This window comes from Podarcis pityusensis, assembly GCF_964106645.2.
Source record: "Podarcis pityusensis genome assembly, chromosome: 6".
Classification (NCBI taxonomy): domain Eukaryota; kingdom Metazoa; phylum Chordata; class Lepidosauria; order Squamata; family Lacertidae; genus Podarcis; species Podarcis pityusensis.
The window spans coordinates 44,187,732-44,213,683 of record NC_138030.1 but is presented as its reverse complement, the minus strand read 5'-3'; the positions used below and the strand labels follow the sequence as shown (position 1 = coordinate 44,213,683).

General features: G+C 45.1%; 1 protein-coding gene across 3 annotated transcripts in view; it reads left to right on the top strand.

The window, feature by feature from the left end:
• The window catches only part of DEF6 (DEF6 guanine nucleotide exchange factor), a 47,815-nt gene that overhangs the window by 12,459 nt on the left and 9,404 nt on the right, over positions 1–25,952 (top strand). For 2 of the 3 annotated variants that reach the window (XM_081010074.1, XM_081010076.1), the window contains exons 2-7: positions 8,570–8,710; positions 15,397–15,582; positions 19,289–19,516; positions 20,664–20,810; positions 23,092–23,200; positions 24,490–24,788. In XM_081010074.1, coding sequence (XP_080866200.1) covers positions 8,570–8,710; positions 15,397–15,582; positions 19,289–19,516; positions 20,664–20,810; positions 23,092–23,200; positions 24,490–24,788 — 1,110 coding nt within the window. Of the gene's footprint in view, positions 1–4,273; positions 4,401–8,569; positions 8,711–15,396; positions 15,583–19,288; positions 19,517–20,663; positions 20,811–23,091; positions 23,201–24,489; positions 24,789–25,952 lie in introns of those variants that run through there. The other variant, XM_081010075.1, reaches the window with a different exon arrangement.

Sequence of the window (25,952 nt, the reverse complement as noted above, 5' to 3'; positions counted from 1 at the left end):
CAACTCTCATCATCACTGGTAGACCATTCTGTTTTGGGCTGATGAGTCCAACAACATATTGAAGGGACGCATCCCTGAGCTATATAGCAGCCTGGCACGTTATAAAGCAGCTCCTTTTTTTTTTTTTTTTTTTGCACCTTTTTTTCAGCCTGTGTTTAGCACAGGGTGTCCCATCTTTCCTCGTATCTCTTGCATTTTTGACATTTCATTCTCTCTTGTTTCCGCCTTCCATATTGTGGTGGTAAGGTATGTATGTGTCACCCCTGTCTCTCACGTTAAGCTAGTCCTGGTTCATATTCCCTCTGTTGTTGCCATGACTGAATTCAGCCCCAATCTGCAGCACCCACAGAACATGACTGGATTGTAATTCACTGAGCATATTCCTGTACCTACCTGTAAGAGCAGGAACCTCAGGGGCCCAGTCAAGGATTTGGAGGGGATCTTTTATGTTCTTAGACAGGGCATGTGACTGGAAAAACAGTGAAAGAGGAATGCACATTTGGATGTGTCTAATTACTGAGCCAGGCCAGTAATCAACAAGTCTCCTACCCAGGAGGCACTGGACTCGCACAGCTGCTGCTATGAATTAGAGCAAAGAACACTGTGCGCTCCAGCCCATCAAGTGATCTCATACAGAGGAGACGTTGTCACAGCCCAGATTACAACTCTGTGACTGGGGTTGGGATTGCCAGAAGAGGCAGGGGAAAGTATGCGTACATGTTTAGCAGCCAGCACATCACTCAGCCTTGGAATCGGCCCATGCACATCCCTCTGGAGGCACCTGGCCTAGCCATGCAGGCTTGGACACTGGCTGAACTGTTGACTCACATAAAAGCAGGAGTGTCAGTGTGTGGGAGCAGAAGGAAGTGTATTGCTAGGTGTGAAAGCAGCCAAAAATAGGCCAAGGAGGGGAAAACCTTCCTGATCATTCAAAGTCAACATAAGAAGGCACTTTGTCAGTAGCTGATCCTTTGCTAACTCCAGCCTAGTGCTGTAGCCATAGTATGTGTGTCCATCCCTGTCTCTTTCTCTCTTTGCTAGCCTCTGTGACCCACTCAGATATATTTTGGACCTCTGCCCTGAATTTCCAGCTTTCATTTACTAAAGCTTGTGTCTGCCTTAGGTGGCTGCAAGAGGCCACTGATTTTCGCAATGATGTGTGTGTGGGGGGGGAACCTGTGAAATTGTGCCTGGATAGGTGGCACCCCAAACCCTGGTTGGAATGCAAATTGCCCCTCTCACTGGTCATCGGATGGATTATCTGAGCGGGATTAATCCTTCATCAATTTAATCTCCACTGATAATAACTGAGGCAGGGTAGCTGCATGCCTTTGTACCTGTCTCCATGTGTGTGCACATGCATGTATGTGAGAGTGTGAAATGGCCACATGCACCACTAGCATGTGGGGTCTAGTTAAGAGTGAATGTGGCTGTCAGGCCAAAAAATATTAGCCACCCTTGCAATAGCTTTTTAAATTTTAATCACAGACTGATAAGGGGAAATGTTCAGACAAGAAGGCACGCACATTTCGCCTCCCCCACACCTTCCCTGATGGGCTTGTACTGTGCTTACCAGGTTCTTGTGGTGGGCAGGAATCTCGGGGGCCCACGGCATTAGACATTATTGAGAAGAAAGCCCTAAATGTGTAGAGCTATATGTCCTCCAAGTGACAGTGATCCCTGATCAGCAAAGTCTCCAACCAACGGAGGAGCCCTAAGTATGTACATACAGTGTCCCGACAGCAAGCAGAGTCTACAGATATCAGCAGGTAGTTAGCCATGCAGGTGGCAGGTAGGGTCAGATGGGTGTTGCAGGACCTTGGGTAGCTCCAAGCAAATAACTTGCTCTCCTTCCCAAGCTCTAAATGTAAAGGTAAAGGACCCCTGACAGTTAAGTCCAGTCGCAAACGACTTTAGGGTTCCGATGCTCATCTTGCTTTACTGGCTGAGGGAGCCGACATTTGTCCACAGACAGTTTTTCTGGGTCATGCGGCCAGCATGACTAAGCCTCTTCTGGCGAAACCAGAGCAGCACGCGGAAATGCCTATTTATCTACTTTCAACGTGCTTTCGAACTGCTAGGTTGGCAGGAGCTGGGACCAAGCAACGGGAGCTCACCCCATCACAGGGATTCGAACTGCCAACCTTCCAATCGGCAAGCCCTAGGCTCAGTGGTGTAGACCACGGCACCACCTAGGCTCTACCCCTTCTTGAAGTGGAGAGTCTCAGCACTCATCCCCATGTTTCTAGACACAGGCCCAAGCTTGAAAGCTCTGTGTCCGAGTGCTTTCCTACCTGCCTGTGCTTTCCCCACAAAAACCTGCTCTTTACTGCTGTTTGTTCCAATTTAACATTAAAGAGTGGGGGAAATGGTGGGGTGAAAAAGAAAAAGAAAGGTGCTCGGACACAGAAAAACTACAGATGAAGAACTGAGTGGAATGCAGGGGGCCTTTGCAGGAAGCCTTAAATACCTTGGGAACAGACCTGAAGGAAGCCTATGTTCTCCATCAGTCCCACCCTCAAAGGGAGCCATGCCTCCAAGCCTGTGTGCTATTGACCAATCCGCAGGCAGGTTTGGATCCACTTTCTGGCTGGTGAGGTGAGTGTTAAGCCTCCTTGCTGGCCAGGCAGCCTGCAGCACCACAGAACCGGATAAAGCTGGCTTACCTTCTGCCCCACACTTTCTAGGCCCTGGTATTATCATCAACTGAGGCCCTTCTTCATGTGCCTCTTCCATGTGAGAGGTCTAGAGAGTGGCAACAGGAGAACGGGCCTTTTCTGTGTTGGCCTCCCTGTTTGTGGAATGCTCTTCCCAGGGAGGCTCGCCTGGCGTCTCCATTATATATCTTTAGGTGCCAGGCGAAAACATTTCAACATTCTATGGCTTTTAAATGTGTTTGTGGGAGGGGGTTTGTTGCTTTGTTTCTGTTTTTGTTTTATCATGTGTTTTGTATTCTCATTTTGTATTTTTCTGTTGTGAACTGCCCTGTGATGAAGGGTGGTATGCAAATTTAATAAATAATAACAATCATAAGGGTGAGGCAGCGGGTGGACTGCATGCTGTGATGGAAAAGTTGGTTTTTGCTGGGCAGGTTGGTTCACCAAGTGTTTTCATTTTCTTTTTTCCCTGCCAGCAAACTCTTAATGAAAGGCAGCTTCTGATTGGCCAGGGTTCCAGGAGGGAGAGTTGAAAAGGAGAGACAGTTTTTAGGTTGGGAGTGAGAGTTGGTTCTGGGTAGAAACATCTACTCTGAGGAATATATCAAAAGCTAGCGAAAGGAGTCTCTGAGCTTAGTGTGAAGGATAGTGTGTGGTGTCCTGTAAGAGTAATAGGCCAGGAATTAACTGGGAGGCTGAGCCAGGATAAGTAGAAGCTGTGAGAATACAGTCTACTTAGAACTCATTCCAGTCAGGAGGGGAGAGATTCTTCTACATTGAGAAGACGTCCAAACCAGTTAAGAGGGGTGTGGTGATCCCTTGGGTCTGTTACTTGGAGTACCTCAGGAGTAGGGTTGTCAAAGGGGTGTGTAACTGACAGGAAGTACCACCTTGTTTAAGAAACAAAGTATTAAGCAGCAACAGCTGTGCAACAACTGAGAAAGAGCAGAAGTGAAATAACATTAGTATCTGAAATATCCTTTGTTTTACCCACTTTGTGTCGTACACTTCCTATGTTTAATAAAATCTTTCATGTTTATTTGACCAAATCCTGCCTAAGACAACAAATTATTAAATTTTCTCTCACACAAGTCCCCCATAAGATAATCTTGGGTAGTTTGTAGGAATTCGGGTAATTGGTGTTCTGTGAGGTGGGTGCGCTATATTTAAGTGAGGGCAGGCCCAACGGCACCGGGGGGGAAATACTGTCGCGCCATCGCACATACAAGCTCTGCACTGCCTGAAATGGCAGCATGGGGCTTGCGTCTGCCTGCTGCCTCCCCCTCAGCCACCCTATGGCTGAGGGGGAGGCAGTGGGCAGACTCCTTGGAGGCTCTGCGCAGCGTGCCCTGCCCTGGCTCACCCCGCCCTGTTGGTGGCTTGCCCCACCCTCGGGTGCAGGGCAGACACCGCCCCAGGTGCCCAAGCAGCTGGTTACACCGCTGCTTAGTTCCCCAAATTATGCACAGCCAACAGGGCATGGCCAATAGCAACAAGCTCACACTGCCCCCTCTCACATTAACCAAATGGAATGCCTCTTCTATCTCTATGAAGAAGTCCTTGATTGCCCCCACTCTGGCCTCTGTTTTCTGTAGGCCATTGTTTGAATTTGCATGAACATATTTAGCAGCAGAAATGCTGAGTCATCGAACCACAGTTGTACGATTTGGCTGATGCTAAAGTCTTTATTTCATATCTTTTATTTGTTGCTTGCATTTTAAGAGGATGAAGAAACTAGATTTGGTAAGTTTCAGTACTTTGTCTCCTTTTTTCACTTTTAAAAGGGCATGCTAGTTTGGTGCTGTAGAAAGGTAGCAGATAGTTAAATTTGTTGTTTTAAAGATTTGTTTGCTGAGAGGGGAAAGGACAGGTGTTTGTAGGATTTTTATTTATTTATTTTGCCTTAGGTGCCAAAATAACTTGGTTGATCTTGGGTGCAATGCATCTTGACAATTTTTGCAGGTGCTGCCCTATCTCAGACAGCAACATTCATTGAGAATTATTACCCATCTGGCTAGGTTTCCCCAATTTAAAAATATAAAAACATAGTAAAACATCAAACACTAAAAACTTTACAATACAGGGCTGCCTTCAGATAATGCTATGACTACTGATCATGGTGGCTATATATGATGTGATCTGTCTCTGAATAGCAGTTGCTAGGGAGCAACAGTGGTGAAAGAATATTGCCCTTGTGTTTTGCTTGTGGTCTTCCCGTAGGTGTCTGCAATGGAGGCTAGTTCATTAAGGCGAATGGTTCACTTTCCCACTCACTTCAGTCCACTCACAGCCAATCTTCACTTGCTGACCTCCTTAATTACAACTAGTCCAGAGGTGGCACTGCCTGTCAGAGCCCTCCTTCTTAGACTTTAATGTTGCCCTTGTAGAACTCAGCAGAAAGGAGGATGGGGACAAACCTAGAATTAGCTGGCTCTACCTGTCATTGCCTCTGCCTCTACCTGTTGTTGGATCTTTCACCCCTCCAGGCCCAGTGGGCCCCAGCCACCAATAGGTACCTGACTTGACGACTGTGGGGAAACAGGATGCCAAGCAAGACACACCTTCAGTTTGATCTTACCATAGGTACTTAGGTGCCAGTTCTGAGCCTACAGAGCACAGTTTCGCCTTAGTCACATGCGATAGGGAGAAAAGTTTATGGAAGGTATATAAATGGACTTTGCTTAAGCATTAGCTCATATGGTATGAGAGTGTCCTTGAGCTTGTTCACAAGCTTTTTCAACAACAGTGATTGGCTCGGCTAAATAGCAGCCCATTAAATCTTTGCAGTAAATAAATGCAGTTAATGGTTGTGCTGTAGGTGATTTGCAAATGTAAGGAGCACACTTTTTAATGTTAAATTTTTATGTGTTTTCTTCTAAGCTGCCTTGAGGGAGAATATTATTAGAGTAGTAGATCAACTTTAACATCAATTAGTGAAATAGGTTAAATAATTTAGGGTTTAAAGCAAGATTAACCACTGTCCACAGGGCATTTTAGGCTACACAGGGAAAGGCTACTTGAAGTGGCCAGACAGCAGCTCACTCAAACCTACCTCTTAGAGATGAATGTTAAGGAAAGCAGATAGGATGTGCCCTCTAACAGTTTCCACTTAAGATAGTTAAGAGAGTAAAGCATGAATGGACTGTAATTCTAATTCAAGCCCTTAAACCCATAAATTTCCACCCACCCTTGTGGCCAATAGCACCTTTGGGGGAGGGCGTGATAATAGATTGAGGCTGTGGCATCCTTTGCCTGCACTGTGGCCCTAATCCGAATCCCCCTCCTCCCACAGCTGCTTTTTGAGAAAGAAGCTCCAAATATGGAGCTCCCAGGTCACATCTAGTTTGATACTGCAGACAGGTTTTGGCAGAGCCCAACATAACTGCAGAGGTGATACTTATTCATCTTCTCACCTTTCTCTAGCAGACTTGATTTTCTGTCTCCTCCTCCGCCCCCCCTTGCTTTCAGACTTATCTCATGACTGGGATGTTTGGGGCTATGCATGGACCTAGAAAGCTAAAATTTGGTTGTCAGGAAGGGGAGTACCCTCTCAGTTCCAGAAGTGGCTAAAGTAGCCTCTCAGAGAAGTGGCTAACTTAACCTGTTGTGGCAAAACCAGAGTATCTACAAATGCAATATAAAACATAGCTAACATAATCTGAGAGTAGTAAAACTCGTCAGCCAGTTAACTTTCCAGGGGTTGCTGGTTGCTTCCTAAAGAAATATCCAACTATATCATAGTCAGAGAAGACTGAAATTAAAGGAGAAGTCTATTGATTTCAGCGGGTTTCTTGAAGCCTAACCATGTCTACTCAGAAGTTGGTCCCATTGAATTCAGTGGGTCTTACACCCAAGTAAATGAGGTTAAGATTTCAGCCCTTGCTGATACAATGCAGAGGAAAGGCCATACCTCAAATTACACCCTCAGCATCTCCACCTAGGGCTGGGAGAGACTCCCTGTCCCTGAAAACCTGGAGACCTGCTACTGGTCTGTAGACATACTGAGATGGACCACTTAGTCAGGCTCAGTATAAAGCCGTTTCCTGTCTTCCTGAAGTCACACGCTCCCAGTTCATTCTGTTTGTATTGTTTATGCTTTTACTTTGTTTATATTTGATGTTTTATTATTTTTAATTTGTATGTTATCTGCTTTATAAATAAACTCAAAGAAAAGCAGAACATAGACATCACTGTTGCTACTATTCCCCTCTGCCAACACGATGGCCTTGATCCAATTTGGGGTCTTTCTGCTGTTGTTTTTTAAGTAAAGAAAATGACTGTTGGGAGATCCTTTCACATATATCTGACTAGGCCCTCAGGCAGACACTGCAGCAGATAGCAGTCGTTTTTCTGGCAATAGTGAGCCTCTTCTGGCTAACTAAGCTTTATTCACCTTGGCAGCCTGGTCTTTTGGAATTACCCAATGTGCCTTTTATGTAAACTTTCCCCAGTCTCTCCCCCCCCCCGCCCCCATGCCCAAGTCACCTATGGCAAGCAGTTTGCCTACCTGGAGTGCAGCCAGGACATCTGTTCTACAACAGCACGTATATCGGTTCCAGAAGTGGTACACACTCAGACAAAGGAGAGAATTTTACATTGTTTGGAGATTATTTACCCTCCAATAGCTGAGCACTCAATACCAAACACCATTATGCTGGGTTGAATGTGAAAGATGAATAGGGTGAGTTTCAGATGATGCCAGCTAATCACAGCTTGGTTTTGAGGGAGGGAGCAGTTGCCTTCTATTTTTTGGTTATGGGGATGGAAAATCAGGGATGAGACATTCAATGCAGGACAAGGTCCCCTTCTCCTCTTAATATTTGCACTGAAGAGATTTTCTCAGCAGGCAGTTTCTCTTTCATTATAGTGCTGCTGTAGGGTTGCCAACTTCCCCACCCCTTTGCCCCTTGCAGAGCTCCTATGCACAAACAGCTGGATGAGAGCTGAAACTTAACAGCTGAAGCTTTTTCCAATACGAAGCTACTAGCGATGGATGGTACAATTCTGAGCTGTTGAATCTCTGCCTGTCATGTGACTATTAAAGGCACATGAGACCTATGGGGCAGGGGGTGGGGTGGGGAGCTGGCAATCCAATACAGCAAAGGTAGAAGAAGCTGCCCTTCCTAGTAATCTCTTTTCTACAAAAATTTAAGGCACACAGCTGCACCCCCTTTTGAATCTAATAATCATATGGAAAAGATCATAGTCCTAGGCACACTTCCTTGATAGTAAGTTTTATTGACAGCATGTGGGATTTTCTTCCAAGCAATGCATTTATTATTTGGGTGAAAGCTTGATTGGGTTAATAAATCCCTAAACCCACCATTTATTTGCAGAATTGTTTCCTTCTTTCTATTTGAGGGTAATTTCAGGGTGTGAGTCAGAAGTGTATTCTGGGATGCCTTTAAACTTTAAAGTGTTGGATATTCTTTTATAGAAACATAGGAAATTGCCTTACACCGAGTTTCTAGGTTTTCAGACGAGTCTTTCTCCAGTCCTACCTGAAGATGCTGGGGATTGAATCCGCAGAGCATCTTGGCTATGGTGCTGCTCAACCCCACTTTTCATCCAATTGCTTAGCAGCTAAATAGTTTAATCCTTGAAGTGCCACATATCAAATGGGAAGATATTGCCCTAATCCAGACTGTTTTATTTTTTCAAGTATCATGGGACCATAGTTTTGGCAGCCAAGGTTATCATTCATGTGTCTGCATTTGCTCATGTTTAAGCCAAAAAGACATGGGGCATCAGTAGAGATGTGTGGGTGAGGGAGGCTGAACCCTTCCCCACTCCATTCCCTACTTGTTATGTCAATAAGGCAGACGTGAGAAAAAAAGAAAAAAGTCTGCCCTCCTTGTGTCTAATTTGGTTCTGTCTTGTCCTGATGGCCTGTCTTTCCTCTGCTCTCTCAGGTGCTTTCTCACAACCTGTACACCGTGCTGTGCATCCCTCATGATCCTGTGGCATTGGAGGAACACTTCAAGGACGATGACGATGGGCCAGTATCAAGTCAAGGGTATATGCCATATCTCAACAAATACATCCTGGACAAGGTAAGCCCATTTCCCCTTGAAGCTCCTTCTTCTTAGATCAGGGATGGGGAACTTAGGGCCCTACAAGTGTCTAGGCAGTATCAAACACAGGACGGGAAAGGAACAGTTTTCCTAGTTTCCAGCAGCAGCAACTGTGCACACTGATGATTGGCTGGTGATTTGAGATGTAACAGGAAGAACCATAGCTGTCAACATTTCCTTTTTTTTAAGGGGAATTCCCTTATTCCGAATAGGATTCCTCACAAGAAAAGGGAAAAGTTAACAGCTATGGGAAGAACATAGGAAGCTGTTTTATACCAAGTGGGACCATTAGTCCATCTAGCTCTATAATGTCTACACTGATTGGCAGCAGCTCTCCAAAGTCTCAGGCAGCAGTCTTTCCTAACCCTATTTGGAGATGCTGGCGATGGAACTTGGGAACCTTCTTTCTGCTAAGCAGATGGTCTATCATTCAGCTGCAGCTGTGCCTTGTCCACCTCCCACCCCATCCCCAAAGCAGTTTTTCAATTTAAAATCCCCCACTGACTGAGTTTGGCTTTTTTAAAAAAAAATGTAAATAAGACACCGAACAATTGTTTAAGTGGATCAACTTACTTGGAGCACTCCCCTGAGTGGGGAAAAGAGTAATAATAATAATAATAATAATAATTTATTATTATTTGTACCCCGCCCATCTGGCTGGGTTTCCCCAGCCACTCTGGGCGGCTTCCACAAAGACCAAAAATACACTAATATGTCATACATTAAAAACTTCCCTGAACAGGGCAAAAAGGAAGAGGCAACCCACATTTTATGTGAATGGGTAGAGGGGCAAAAAGGAAGAGGCAACCCACATTTTACGTGAAAGCTGTGTATGACGTGTGAGGCACAAAGGAGGAAGGAAGCAGAAATAGGATGTCACCCCTTCCAAGTGTGGTCAGATTTGTGCTACTTGGAGGATTTTCAGTTAATCATAGTTTCTTGAGTACCTCCCAGGCTTTCAAGGAAGGAAGCTGTTAATCCTGATTTTCATATTCATGAGCACTTTATATAGAGGGACTGTGAAGCAGTATCAAAGCCCCTTGCATGGAATACTTGGCTTTGGTGGGTTCAGAGCATTTCAGTGTGAATGGAATCCTACTTAAGGTTGAGAAAACGGGACAGCAAACAGGTGCAGGTTTGCTGCTTCTCTTCCTCTCCCCACAACCCACCATCAAGCCCTGGGGAATGTGCAAATCTGTGTCAATGAGATTCAAATGAATTTTAAAAGTCTGCTGGCAAAAACCCCATCTTAAAGATCTGTTTGGATGCTTGTTAGGAAGAGAAGATTTTAAAATAAGAAACTGGATTCCTAAAGCCTGATTTTTCTCTCTGGTTCTCTGTATTTCAAAGGCATCTTTGTTCCTTGAAGGGGAATGTTATGAGCTGTCTTCTCCAGGCTTAGACACACACACACACACACACACACAGAGAGAGAGAGAGAGAGAGAGAGAGAGAGAGAGAGAGAGATCCATGGCAGCTTCATAGGGTTGTTCCTGCCATGTGGCAAGTTGAGTTTTTTGGATAAGGAGGTGGAGTCCGAGGGTGGCAGAACAAGCAAGGGCTTGCTGCCTCTCCACTTCTGTTGCCCACTACTTTCCCACTGCAGCTGCCACCAGCCACTTTACACAAACACACACCAATCTTGCCAGCCATAGAGCAACTTGAAGCCTAGACACACCATGAGCCATTTTGCTATGGTGGCAAAAACTGTTCAAAAGTTTCACTGTTAAACCACAACTCAGGGGTGGGGGGAACCTGTGGCCTTCCAGGCCTCGTTGGACTACAACTCCTATCATCCCTGACCAACAGCCCTGTTGGCTGCCGGTGATGGGAGTTGGGGTTTAACAAAAGCTAGAAGGCCACCAGTTCCCCATTCCTGCTTTAAACAGTATTTGCCATCACAGCAAAGTGGTGGCAGCACTCAGCATTCTGAAGGCTCCCTCTCGGTTTTTCTGGTCCCCCTAATGCCTGATTTTCTGATGAAGGACATTAGCATCCTTCCTCAATTGTGCTACACCGTGATGACTGGTTGTGGGAGAGGGGGGCAGGTAGGAAGAAGAAGGGGAGGAGCAGCGAGCATGTGAGCCCTTTTGTTATATACAACTCTTGAGCACAAAACTCTTCCTTGTAAGGTAAGGTTGTAGCCTTCCAGTTGCTAGACTCCACCTCTCATCAGGGAATTGGGAGTTGTGGTCCAGCAGCATCTGCAGGGGCCCTTGTTCTACATTCCTGCTGTAAGTGAATTCAGGAGAGCTCAAATTACAGGGGCCCAGTGCCCTTGCCTTTTGGGATGCCATACTTAAGTTGCAGTGCAAAGCACACCTAGGAGGGAGTACACCCCATTGAGTAGATTTGAGGAAGCCAGTTTAGGATTCCACTGTTTTTTATTGTTTTTAGAAGGCTTTGAGGGGCATGCTTTGGTGCAGTCCTGGGGTGGAGTTTGTGAATGTCATTTGGGGTCCACTCCCTCCCTCCCTCCCCCCCCACTCCACATTATTGAGTAGGCCTGACTTGCACTGCAACCACAAGCCCAACAGAATAATCTTGCCTCAAGGTGGGAATGCAGTCTGAGAATACTCTTTCTGTTAATTTGGATATCTCCTCCAATTAGCAGGAAACATGCTACCTTCTCCAGTGACTCACCACCCAGCAGCAGCCGAAACAGCTCAAGTGTGAAATGATTAAGGAAACAAACTCATGCATATAGAGAACATGCTGTTTTGAAATAAATGATCTGATTGTGATGTCGCTCTCTATCAGTTGTGAAGACATGCTGTTTTGAGTCAAGCACGGGTTGGGGGGCGGATTTGCCCTCAGGAAAGCCCTTTTACCCTAGTGTAAAAGGTCACAAATATGCCTACAGAAGATCCAAGTGGTTTGCATTGGCTTCATAGCTATGGATTTTAGTCAATGCTGGACCTACTCAGAGTAGACCCATTGAAACTAATGAACCTAAGTCCATTATCTTTAGAGGGTCTACTGTGAGTAGGACTAGCATTGAAAACACCCCTATGTGTGCCCTATGTTTCTCTTGGCATAGCAGGGAATCTCAGATCTTGACATACAATCAGGTTTTGTTTCAGAACGAACACGTTTCTCCTTTCCAACTATCACACACCCCAGTCTTTGCCAATGCACTCCCAAAATTCTGTGAAATTAAAATTCCAAGGCTTGTAGGTCAGGTTAATGTATATGAATTTGCTAAACACACTCAAACTAGCTTCATTAATTATGAGTAGATGGGAGGGGTATAAACAATAAAATAATAAATTATTATTATTATTAGAGAATTCTGGATTTTCAAGGTGAATAACTTAGGCTTTGTTTTTCTTTTTCAACAAAGATGAATGGTACAATTTATCAAGTTGGACCCCTGTAATCTGGGCACTTCTGAATTCCCTTACAACCAAGTACACAGAACACACTCAGAACATATTCCTAATCTGTATCATCTTGTATGTGGCTGCTTTTCTCTGCATCTTCTGGATTTTGATGCACTGGCACGATTAGGACACATCAACAGAGTGCTGATTTTGAAAACTGGATGCACTTTACCCTGTGCATCCTGTTTTCTGTAATCTACATGGTCTAGAGGTTTCAATCCTGATTTGCCCCCCAGAGCTAGCAGGTGGTGCTTTCTGCATAGTCAGACTTTTGCTTAGTGGCATATTTGTGACCTGAAGCAAAAAGGTAGCTACTTTTGCCAGGGAATTTTCTGATAATGCACAAGTGTTCCAACTTGGAAATCTAGACAGCTTTTACGTGGATGTAGCCTTAAGACTCTCCCAAATAACAGGCACACTTTGCAGGACTGTAAGATACCAGAAAGGCCTAGTTGGCAATGCTAGGCTTCAGGCTTTAAAACTTAAGGTTTAAATTCAGAGAGAATTTAGACTCTTTTATTTGCAGAACATGGTTTACGTGTCAGCTGTGCATTATGCAGGGAGCTCTGGACTCTTTCGTGCCTTGGATAAAGCACAAGCTTGAGTCATGGGGCATGTGCTGAATTCCTGGCTGGCTGCCACTCGCTGCCCACTCCAAATGATCTGAATGCCAATTTATATGCAGGCAACCCCAGCTACAAATCACAAGGATGATCATAGCTGTTTCATTATCCTTTTGGTCCCCATTAACTAGTGGCAGAACTGGCACATCTGCCTAGTGTTATCTTGGCATGGTAACCTTTTGCTGGATGAAAACTGTGAAACAGTAGTTTAGAGACTAGCTATGGAAGATGGCCAGATAACTAACACACACACACACACACACACACACACACACACACACACTCCTGTTTAAAGAGCCAGGGAACAATTGTGTATCACTTCCCTTACTGCATAGTACTTTTTGAAGCTTGATGCAATTGCACAGGGGAAGCAAATGGAGTGCTGGTGGCTAACAGACTGGGCTATGAATCGGTATTTCCCTAGTTCAAATGTCATCTCTGCCATGAACTCGCTAAGTGGCCTTGGGCAAGCCAGTCTCTCTCAGCCTCAATCTCTCCCAACCACCTTTCTCCTCTACCACATGGGAGATGATAATATTGATGATTCACAAGCCACTGGTTGGCTACTGTGAGAACAGGATGCTCGCTGAGAGGGTCACTGTCCTGATCCAGCAGGCTCTTTTTGTGTCCTCACACTATCTTAGTCAACGTCATGGTTCCCTTGAACTTTGGGGAATTGTTGCATGTGTTCATCTGAGCTATGACTAGTATCTAAAATTCTTATGAGTAGGTGAAATAGTATGTTGTAATTGAAAATTAACAGAAATGCAAAAGTGTTTTTTTTTTTAAAAAAGAGAACAATGACAAAAGTTAAAAGACTAATTAATCTGTATTATCTGAGTCAATTTACTTGGATGGTTTCTTGTAAATGTGTGGTTTATTCTCCCCATCTGGCTCTAAAAGCCTCTTTTATTCCAGGGGTGGGGTTTGGGGGGGGGGAAGAGATGGTGGCTGGATTTTCCAAGTACGGTGGTACCTTGGGTTACATACTCCGCTAACCCAGAAATAGTACTTCGGGTTAAGAACTTTGCTTCAGGATGAGAACAGAAATCGTGCTCCAGTGGTGCAGCAGCAGAGGGAGACCCCATTAGCTAAAATGGTGCTTCAGGTTAAGAACAGTTTCAGGTTAAGAACGGACCTCCGGAATGAATTAAGTATTTAACCCGAGGTACCACTGTAGTTCTCCACCATGGCTGGTGCTCGGAGCCACACTACCAAAGGAGGAATATTATTATTAAGGTGCATTAGGACACATCTGCCAGTGCAGTGTTATAAGTTAGGAGAGAGTGCTCAGAAAACAGATGAACTATTTTCTGAATACTCAGCAAGAAAGTTTGTAAATGCCAATACCCCAGCTAAGCAAAAATGAGTTCATCCATTGCTAGTTAGTTAAAGTAACCAGATGCAAAAGGATATTGGACTCTTTTATCACCAACAGTTGTGCAGATAAGGACATTGCAGAAGAAGAAGCTTTTCTCATCTCTTTATGAGAGGGAAATTGCTGGGTCCCTCCCTGACTAGTGTTTTATGGCAAGTGTGTTTTGCAACAAGTTCTTGACACAATAATAGTGAAGGGAGTGGTGAATTTATTCTGTTTTATTAGCTGTTTTTGCGATGCTTCCCCAGTACTACCGCATTATTGCTGTCCTGGGGTGCTATAGCAAAACAGGAACAGAAATAAACCAGAACATTCATGGTATAAAAAGTTATGGGGTTTTAGCAGGATGTTACATGAGATGCACTGATTGGAAATGAAGCAGTGTGACACCCCAAAACCTATGTAGGTGAAAACTGTGATGAAAGCAGGACTGCCTCAATATCATCACAAGCATCACAAACATGAATGCCCAAGAGAAAGGGCACCTGGAGGGTTCCTAAGCCCAGTGTCTAAATGGTATGTCCCTTAGAAAGAGCTAAAACAAGGTGCTTTGAGATAATAACTGGCTACCATCAGATGCGAAATATGTATATGCACTCCACTGCCAAAGATTAAACCGTAGGAGAGTAACCTCTGGTCTGAAGGCCATATATATCGCACAACTGAATTTGAGTGGGAGGGGGGAGCCCAGAGGGAGAGAAGGAAGGTGTCAGAGGAAAAAATGGGGAGTGAGCCAAAACAGATGTAGCAATGGAAGGGTGAGGGGGAGAAGCCCTTTCCAAATGGTCAGTTCAGACCTCTGGAAAGAGCGACCTGTCTTTCCACTGACAGTCTGTTGGATAGAAAGGAAGAGGTAAAGAGGGGTGCGAGAGAGAAAAGGCTGTAACATAAAGAGAGAGAAATAAGAGGGTGTCTCTGGCCCTACCCATTGCTGGCTTTGACCCTAATCATTGCCAGCATGCACCACCTGACTGGACACCTGAGAGCCAGTGTGGTGTAGTGGTTAGAGTGACCTCCTGTTGCTCTGTCCCAGCTTCTGCCAACCTAGCAGTTTCAAAGCATACCAGTGCAAATAGATAAATAGGTACTGCTGTGATGGGAAGGTAAATGGCATTTCCATGTGCTCTGGTACTCATCACTCCACTCAACCAGTCACTTGATTAGGCCACTGTAATTCTGTTGATGCAGCCTAGAATTGCATTAGGTTTGTTGGTTTGCTTGCTGCTGCATCACACTGTTTGCTCCAGAACACTAGAGCTATCACTTACGTTTTGTTTGCAGGTAGAAGAAGGTGCTTTTGTCAAGGAGAGTTTTGATGAGCTTTGCTGGACCTTGACAGCAAAGAAGAATTACAAGCCAAACCGGAATGGGAATAGCGTTGTATCCCATGAAGATGCTTTCAAACTTTGGTGTCTCTTTAACTTCTTATCCGAAGACAAGTACCCTCTTGTTATGGTTCCTGACGAGGTATGATTGCTTTTAAGTAACACAATTTCTTGTTTTGCAGTGCTTTTGATAAGGGATGAGTCACACTATGTATATTTTGCATCGTTAGGGCTTAGCCAGGTGATTATAATCATTGTCTGAGTCTAGCTATCATAGATTTCTGTATACAGGCCTGCAGATCCAAACTATGCTGCTTCTTGCATCATCTGATCGCTGCTCAAGATTCCACCCTGTGTGGCCAAGGGATGAATATGGTGAACAAGAAGACGCCCTTTTCTACATGTTAGCATGTTGCATGGCCCTATGCAATCTGTGAGAGTTGCTGCTTTATAGCCCCTTTTGGTCGTGCTTACAAATCTCCTGCACAATATATGATCTGTTATACTCATGCCGATTCCTCTATAGAGAGTTCTACCCCATTCATGCTTTCGAGTGGTATTGTTTTTTGATGCACCCCAAAACAAGCATTCTTGTATCTGGAACATAGGAAGCTGCCTTATACAGAGTCAAATCATCAGTATTGTCCACTGACTGCCAATGATTCCCCCAGATTTTGGGTGTGAGTGTCCTGGCCCTGCTAGATGAAGAACTGGAACTGCAGACTCTTGTTTCTGCCAAAGGCTTTACTGCAAAAGTCAAAACAGTGCATGGACCAGGCTCAGGTTACAAGGAGCCACAGAGATACATAGGCATGGCCAGGCACAAGCTAAGATGTTGACCCACAAGCAACATGCCTCCTGCATCTTTCTTATAAAAGGATGGGGCAGGCATAGCAATTAGTGCAAGCAGCCAAAGTCTCAGGGCTAGGCAAATGAACATGCACTCCTCCAAGTTAGGCGTGGGAGGTCTACTTGTGTTAGAGCTGGCATCTCCTTGTTCTTGGAAGCACTGTCAATGTGTGCTCAGCATCAGATTTATACTCTGTTGCCTCCTTAAAAGCAGGAGGCTCTGCGCTGACAGGAGGAAGCACCTGAATAGCAACCCCATATCTCATTGGGGTTGAATTCTCCTCTGTTAAGCCACCTGGCCCCTCCCCTGGATCAGATTCCCAGCTCCCCTTCCCCTCCCTGATGTTGGACACCTGACAGGGATTCCCTGGAATTTCTCCTGTCCCACTGGGGCCCTCCCCAGAGTTATCTAACTGCAGCTCCCTGATCTCCTCCTGCTGCTTCTCAGGATCCAACCAACCCTCCATGACAGCTCCATGGGGCTCTGGCTGGTACTTACCATCCCTTGTCCTGGATATAGCAGTGACTGAACTTGGGACCTTTGGCCTGGAAATGATGTGCTATACCACTAATCTATGGCCCTTCCCAAAATGCTGTATTTCACTTCTGTTTCTCAGTGTCCCAATAGCAATTTTCATCTGCTTCCCTTACATCCATGCTTCTCCTAAAACTGCAGGTGCTTTGGGTTTCATAAATGTTGAATTTGCACAGTTGCACTCATACATGCAATCACACCTGATACATTTTCTTTATTTTTCCACACACACAAATGGAGATGGCCTGGAGATGGCCTCAGGCAGGGTGGGGCAGGGAAATATTTTTTGGGGGTGGGGGAATAAGATTCTGTGAGGTGGTTGGATTCTGGGTTAACACTGTGGCTGTGTTTAGCTTCTGCTGGGAGGAGACTAGCCAACATACGGACAAGGCGTCTACATGAATGCATGCAAAAGGGTAGTGCCACAGACTCAACGTTAAAAAAGAACAACCCCAAACCAAACAAGCCAGCTTGGAGGCGGAGAGAAACAACGGCCAGGAAATGGGATAGCGTGTGACTTTCATTTAGGCCAGTCAGGCAGAAACATGCATGTCTAATTAATGTCATCCGTCCTTTAGAGTGAGAGTGTAAACCCAGTTCACGTGTGCAGTGAGAGGATGCGGGCTGCTCCTCATGCTGCTTTCTGTTGTAGACTGAAAAACTGCAGGTCTGGACACACCCATTCTTGAAACACGTTGAGATACGAATCTGGAACATGTTGGCTCCACCCAAAGGGTTAATTGCAATAAAGAAATGCTGTTCAGTCTAGCAGAGCCAGTAATAACAGCAATAATCTCTAAATTCCACAAGACATGTTGTTGGAGGGAAGGGGATTTCCTTTGCTCCTTAGTACAGAGGCAAAATCTCAGTCAGGTGGTTTGTAAATCTAAAGACCAGAAACTAAACCCTGACACATAGGTCCCAAAGCCAATAAAGACCTAGCCAGAAAATAATCTCATATAGTTTCCAGGAGTTTCCACTGCATCTAGCTCATCAGCTGATGTCAGGTGTGATGACAACCATCAAGCTTTTCTCTCCCCTGTGTCTGACACTCTTGCTCCATCCCCCTTATAGTTCAGCAGAAAAGGCCCTGTGTGCACATGCAGTCATCAGCTACGCTTCCTGTTTCCTACCAAGGCATTTCCTGTTCAGCTCTTGAAAAAGCATGCTGTCTTTCTAACTCCACCAACAGTGGAGTTGAGCATCCGCTAGCGTGCATTTGTTTTTAAAGAATTTGGTGGTTTTGTGTAAGAATCCACAATGGATGAGGATTTTTGATTTTTAAATCTAGCATTGGCATCTGGCTTCTGAGTAAATAGTCAAAATAAACAATAAATCCTAGGAGATGCTGCAAACTTCTGTGCATCCCATTGATTTCCGTGGGACTTCACACCTAGGGAAGTGACTACGAGATTTCAGCCTTCAGGTGTATTTAGATACCTTTTCATACCACAGGTAGTGGCAGCTGTGGCTAATAACTATGGGGACTAGTAGAGTGGAATGCAGGAAGGCCAAAGTAGACAAAGCCAATGACAGGCAAAACCAACTAATTTTTCTTTTGTTTCTGTCCATTTCCTTGTTGGAATGCAGGTAATGGAAAACTCAAATGGGAATAAACACATTATTGTGCCTGTTTTGGTGGCAGCGATGGCAGCAAAGAAGCAATACTTCTCTGCCATTCTGTAATTGGGACGTTGTTTAGCAGAGCTTTTCTGAGTCGTTCATAGTTTACTCCAGCTTGGCCTGCAGGTGGATGTACAAGTGCCCTTGTAAGCTCCATATAATATGTTTGCAAAACACTTCAAGCATAAAGATTTTTGCATTTGATATAACTTGGGTACCACAAATGCTGCATTCAGTTGAATGAATCCAGAACTCTGGTTCTTTTTAGAGGGAGGATTTTCAGTTATTGTGGCCTTGTGACACAGACATGGTGCTCAGGGGGGGGGGGGGTTGAGGGTACCAGATGTTGACTCGGCGCTTGCTTTCTCTGATTGATAACATCAAGCAGAAGAGGATTGATTTGTGGAGTCCATTAAGTAATAAATGTCTTTTTTGTGAGAGTGGGTACTCCCAGTCAACTTGAAAGAGGTGGCTGTGAGTCCGCCCCCAACGGAAAGGAGATCATTTGCTGATTGAAATTTGCAGTTCTAAATATACCTTCTGGGAATAAGTTCCATTGAACTGAATGATACTTCTAAATAAGTGGACTTTGAATCTTTCCCCTGGGTACAGTTATTGGAGAATTTTAATGGAGAATATGTCACTATATATTGTTGCCATGTGGAACCACAGAATTCTTGAAGCAAGAACTGACTTGAAGCAATAAGAGTCTATGGAGTGAAATTCCACGGCACAAGAAGGAATTGTATGTGATCCCAAGGGGAATTCAAATTACATCTGATACCTAGAAGTAGAGAACATGGTTAGTTCCTTCTCTGCTGACTTCCCCTGTTTGTTCCAGGTGGAATACCTCCTGAAGAAGATCTGCACAGCCATGAGCATTGAGCTCAACTCTGGGGAGTTAGAGGACTTCTTTTCTCAAGAGGCTCAACAGCAGAGTGGTTTGACAGTCTGGCAGTTTCTTGACTTGGTAAACTCTGGCCGGTTCCTACGAGGAATTGAGCGTGAGGCTATTAGCATGGCTGTTGAAGAAGTCTACCAGGAGATCATTGGAGATGTGCTCAAACAGGTAAAGAGCTGTCCTTGATTAGGAAATCCTTTGCTTGGGTTTGTGGAACTACCTATGAACAGGAAATAATACACGGGGACCCAGCACAGCTTTCTTCCTCTCTAATAAAGTCTGTATTGGCCTGATGGGGACTGCATCTACTGCACATTCTAGTTACCTTTTTGGACAATGATAACAAGAGCATTAAAGGGGTGGGAAATGATCTAATTTGTGGTATTTGAAGTGAGAGGAACAGTAGAACAAGGTAAAGGGGGGGGGGAGCAACCATCTGGGAAGAGACCAGAGAACCTACACTGATGTTTATTTGTCTTTTCCTATAGAATGGTAACTGCATATGCTAAGGATAATCGGGTAGGCAACTTTTAGGCTTGTATGCATGTTCCATTTTTCTTCTGGGTTCTGTACACCAAGATGTAGTTACTGTATCTACCAGCTAGCATGGGATTTTGCATGCCAGTCCTTTGGAAGATTTCCCACACTTTGCTAATCCTGATCAGTCCTGATCGCCAATCAGCCTGTCAGGAATCACAATACCCTTGTGGCGTGTGAGCTGTCAAAAGTGCCAAATCAGCATGCCTGATAGTGGGAAATTCTGGAAGCTTGCTGAGTGTACAGCATTGAGGATATGCCAGCAGCCAATGAGGAAATAGGACACTGTGCTAAGTCCACTGCGCAAAGAGGAAGAAAACAAGTCAGCATTCCTGACACCCACAAGCCACATGGTCCTGTTTGTAATAGTTCAGATGGCAGATCAAGCTCAAGGTTCATTAAGGTTGATATCCAGCTCATTCAAAGGAAAGGTTCGAGTAGAAAGCCTCCTGCTAGTTGGTGGCACTTGCTTATTCCACACCAGAAGTAAATTGGCCATGTGGGAAGTTACCACATGGATGCAACCTCATATAAAGCTAGTGATAAGGTATACCTTTCAGAATATACAATATGCATGTATACACTTACATATACCTGTGTAAGATAAGCTGGAGATCAGTTCACACAATCCATGTTCTAAATGTGCCAGTTTCTTTGGCTCCTTTGTGACACAAATCTGTGCTATGGCTGTAATATAGGTGGAGTCTTGCAAAGATCTTTGGTACAAATATCTTTGTTTACTCACTTTCTGTTTCTCTGTCTCTTTGGCTGGGAGCAGGGCTATCTATGGAAGAAAGGTCATCTGAGAAGGAACTGGTCTGAACGATGGTTCACCCTAAAGCCCAGTGATCTCTCTTACTATGTGAGTGAGGAACGGAAGGAGAAAAAGGGGAGCATTTCTTTGGACAGAAACTCTTGTGTGGAGGTAATTGGACATACTCTGAAACAAAAGGAACATGATAGGCAGATGCAGTCCTCTCATGAGGCAGCTGGTGACAGTGTGTGGCTTCTCCTCTCCCCAGTTGCGTACCCCAGTGTCATTCCCTTCACCACAATGCAGGAATATGCAACTGTAACATACGTGGATTGTGACCTTGACATTATCAGCACCTGCGAAACTGACAGGACCTTATCAAGGTTGCTGTTGAAGCCTATGTACAGGTCCTTTTGAGGGAGGAAAAAAGCACATGCAGATGAAGCTGTCTGTTTTAAACAAATAAACTAAACATTTGTAGACTATGCTTCAGCCAATAAGAGTTCAAGATGGTCAATGACAAGTCCAAAATAATTCATAGTGCATATTATAAAACACTAAAACAAGCAGTAAACCATAAATATTAACCATAACATGAGGCAGCAGCTTAAAACATACAGCAGGTTTAAGCAATTACATATATTAAAAATGCCGGGGGGGGGGGGATAAATGTTTTTGCCTCGTGCCAAACGAATTGTAATGTAGGTGGCAGGCATACTTCTTTAAGAAGAGGGTTCTGTAACCTGGCATCACCAGCAGGAAAAAGTAAAGCCCTCTCCATTACTGTTTTATTCTGTGTTTCTGATATGGAAGGCACTTTGAGAAGAGCCTCAGCAGGAGATCTCAAAACAAAGGGTGTTATCCAAGATGATCAAGGGTCAGGAAACCAGGCCTTAAGAGGAATGGTTGAGGGAATTGGGTATGTTTAGCCTGGAGAAGCAAAAATTGAGAGGTGTTATGATAGCCATCTTCAAATATCTGAAGGGCTATCACATGGGGGATAGAGCAAGCTTGTTTTCTCCTGCTCTGGGGGGCAGGACTCAAACCAATGGCTTCAAGTTACAAGAAAGGAGATTCCAACGAAACAGCAGAAATAACTTTCCGACAAGAGCTGTTCAACAGTGGAACAAACTCCCACAAGAGGTGGTGGACTCTCTTTCCTTGGAGGCTGTTAGGTAGAGGTTGGATGACCAACTGTCTTGTATGATCTAGTTGAGATTCCTGCATTGCAGGTGGCTGGACTAGATCACCCTCGGGGTCCTATCCAACTCTATGATTCTGTGATCTCCACTTACACAGCAGAATGTCCTCTTCTCCCTGTGTGCTTCCTGCGCCCTCCCCATATCTGCTCCAGAGGCTTAGGGGATCCCCAGGACGTATTTAATGGGTGTGAGGAAAGAGGAGAGAAAGGGGAAGGTTCCACTGAACAGCCGGAAGTCCTTGGTCTGGTGGAAGCACTTGGATGAGCACTGTCCATACTGAGAAGGCCTTCCCCCAAATATTTAAGACCTTCCCCGAAAAGGAGAAATAAGAAGGAAATTACTATATTACTGACAGCCAAGTATGGGGAAAACAATGTAGAATCAGTAGTGCCATCGTGGCACAAAGTCCAAGTCCTCACTTGACAAAATGAATACAAGAGCCTCCAAATGCAGCAGGACTTGTTTATCACACTTTGAAGTGAATTTTAGTACACATTAATGTCTAAAAATCTGCCTCCCCTACATAAGTCCATTAAGACCATAGGGCAGTATCCAGTGAAATCAAGGACTTATGGCTGCACAATTGAACTTCCTCTCCTCTCTGCACCCCCTAAATATGTTCTCGGTTCCCCCCAACCCTCCATAGCAGGTTTGGGGAGAGGACATTCTGTTGCATGAATAAAAATCCTTGTGCAGATGGAGCTATTTTGTTGGATGCCACCCAGAGTCTAAAATTACCTATTGCACCACTGAGAGGAATTGAGGAGACAAGCCATGCTGTGCCTGTTAATAGTGAGGACAGGGGATGGACGGACTGGATCCAGTCCAGAACTGGCCCGCCCTCCATGGCCCACTTTTGACAGGTGGGGAAGGCCGCCATACCTATCAGTTGCCTGAAGTCAGGTGACTCTTCCTTTGCAGCCCCAGCTCATACTGTATGGGAAGAAGATTTGCAGCCATGGATTGAAGTCAGGCCAAGGCTGTAAAGATAGTTGCTGAAAGTAGGGCTTGCAATCAGAACTGGATGTAAATTCAGTACTGACTGTTAGCTCCACTTTCAGTAAGGACTGGAAGTCAGCAGGGTTGCAGCTTCTCCCAGGCTGGGTTGCAAAGCCTTGATGGGGATGTTGTTTTGTGGTTGGGAAAGGCAGGGGTGGCCATCCTTGGCTTGAGGCATTTCAAGCCTTGGCAGTGTTCTAGGTGGGCTTGTGGCTGAAGGGAGATGTCAACTTTTCCTCCTTTATTCAAAGATCTTGCCTGACAAGGATGGGAAACGGTGTATGTTCTGTGTGAAAACACCTTCTCGGACGTATGAAATGAGCGCCTCGGATACCAGGCAAAGGCAGGAGTGGACGCTTGGTGAGTACTGTGGCTCTTTTCTCCTAACACCTTTGGAGATTTGCTGTAATTAAGATATGAAACTGAAAGTAGCAAGAGCCTCTGGCCCTTTAGGTAGCCTTCATTCATGGATTGACTTTCTCCCCGTATGACTTGAACTGCCCAAGCTAAAGTAACTCACATGGCCAACATTTTATGAAAACATAAAAACACATGATTCTGGATTGAAAGCCAGTCTTGTGTAACTATTTGGGACTTCAGTGCAGATTATTTTAATATTGTCTTCTGCGAGAATCCTAGTAGTAGCTAAATAATATTGAGTGTTAGAGATAGGAGACAAGATAATATAGAACCACAGGGTCTTGCCAGTCTGACACTTCCGTGTGTGTGTGTGTGTGTGTGTGTGTGTGTGTGTGTGTATAGAGTTCTTCGTTTGCATACCACAAAACTTTTATGAATTTGCAGTATGAAAAGGAAGTTTGGTTTTGCTTCCTGTTGAATAGCATCAGCCAAGAAAGCAGACATCCCAAAACTCTGGGGGTCATGGGTGCTGAATGTTGCAACTCTTCCTTATTTCATTTCTCTAACGTATTTTTATATTGCCCATCATCGAACTCAATTACAGGGAAGTTTTTAAAAAATTAGAAGTGCAATTCATGAAAACAATGAAAATGATTAAGCAAACAAGCAGATAATGGAACAGTTCAATGAGGTAAAAAGCCTAGGTTGCTAAGGAGGTTTATGCTTATGCTATGTTGCTTCAAAGCGAGCCTCCTTGGAGATGGTGTCCCCATGATAGGGGTGCTAAATCCCCTCTCTTTCTTTACCTGCCTCACTTTTGAAAAGGGGGAGGCTTTAGAGAAGACCCTCACAGGAGATGGCCCTAAGGCATTTGTGGGCCACATCCCTTTGAGGTAACCTTCCAGGGGCTACATGCCAGTGGTGGGTGGAGCCAGAGGCAAAAGTGGGAGGAGCAAATAATGTAAATCTTACCTTTGTGCACTAGGCTTTGTTTCTACATGCACTCACCTCCATCCATGGGTGCAAGAGACATTATCACAATTCAAGGTCACATTCCAGCCAGGCAAAACCAAGAAGTTATGAAGCAGGGCCAGTAGAGGGTGTGGCCTAGGAAGATCCCTGAGCACTAGATATAAAGACATCAAGATCCACATTTGGACCCTGGACCTGAGTTTCCCTGACCTTAAGGGATAGAGAAGTGGTTGTGAGTCAAGGGGCTCTTTATAGTCGCTAGCCAAGGCAGCCCCTATGTCCCCTTCTGACATCTCCGGCCCTTCCTCCCTCGGCAGCCATCCAGATGGCAATCCGCCTCCAGGCCGAGGGCAAGAAGTCTCTGCACAAGGACTTGAAGCAGAAGCGGCGGGAGCAGCGGGAGCAGCGGGAGCGGAAGAAGGCTGCCAAGGAGGAGGAGATGCAGCGCCTGAAGCAGCTGCAGGAGGAGAAGGAGCGCAAGCTGCAGGAGCTGGAGCTGCTGAAGGAGGCCCAGCGCCAAGCTGAGCTCTTGCTCCACGAGGAGGAGGAGCGGCGCCAGCAGCAGCATGAGGAAATGCAGAGGACACTGGAGATACAGTTGCAGGAAGCTGAGAAGGTGGGTTCAAGGAGAAGGGCAAGGGGGCTCCCATATCCACAACCTGCCTGGTCGACCAGGTCAGCAAACAAAGATACAAATCCGTCCTTGGCATCTTTGGTGGGTCAGTCAGCTTGCCAACAATACCCAGGAGGGGTTAGGAATGCCGTGGATTTTTTAGGGGCTTGTTCAGTGCTCTAGCTTGTGCAATAAGTCTCCTTGGGATCTTCAGCCTAGACTGGCTGGGCAAAGCCAGTCGGGTGAGGAGGAAGCACATCCTTTTGAGAAGCATGAAGTGATGGAAGGCCTGCTTTTTCTTGGCTTAAGATTAGCAGCTCACACTCCTAAACACTACACTATGGTTTTGCTGTGTGGTGCTATCCAGATGTTCCAAGTAGTGCAGAATACAGTGGCTATACACTACTGATGGAGGTGCAAGACAACAGAATGTGACATCTCTGCAAAAATATCTGCATTGGCTGCCCATGTGCTACTCTGCCAGGTTCAGGGTTCTTGTAATAATATGCAAAACTCCTGAAGCCAAGCTGGCGCCAGATGTATTGCTCTGCTTTACTGTGGTCCACATCAGCAAGGCCGAGAGGGGGGTCTTGTGCGGGCAGCCCAGGACCTCCATACACGCTGCCTAGACTTGTGCCCCGGGGAGATCACCAGAGGCACACTCCATTGTCTGTCAAGACAGACAGATGCCAATAACAAGCTTATATAGTTGTAAACTGCTGATACTAATCAAATAGCTTGTTATAAATAGGAGCCTGCTGTATACTAGAAACTGTACTGTCACCTTTTTTTTCATGGCATGCAGATTACTTATTATTTGTTGCATAATTGTGGCACATCTAATGCAAGCAAGCAAGCAAGCTGTAAAATGAGGCAACATGCATCAAGTATTACTCAGGCTCTGTGCAACAAAGAACTGTGTCCGAAAAATATTTTTCTTGCTTCAAGTGGAATTCTGTGCAGTCACTACCCAGCTTCAGAGTGACAGCCATATTCCATAGTGCAAAACGTCCAACTCAGCATTGTTATATTCATTATGGCATCATTTAATAGCCACCAAGGCAAACAGGCAGAAATCTCCTATAGGGGAGGTCATGGTCCTCTTAACATTCCAATAAGTGTTACCTCCCCCCACCCCACCCCCACAAAAAAAGAATTCCAAACTGA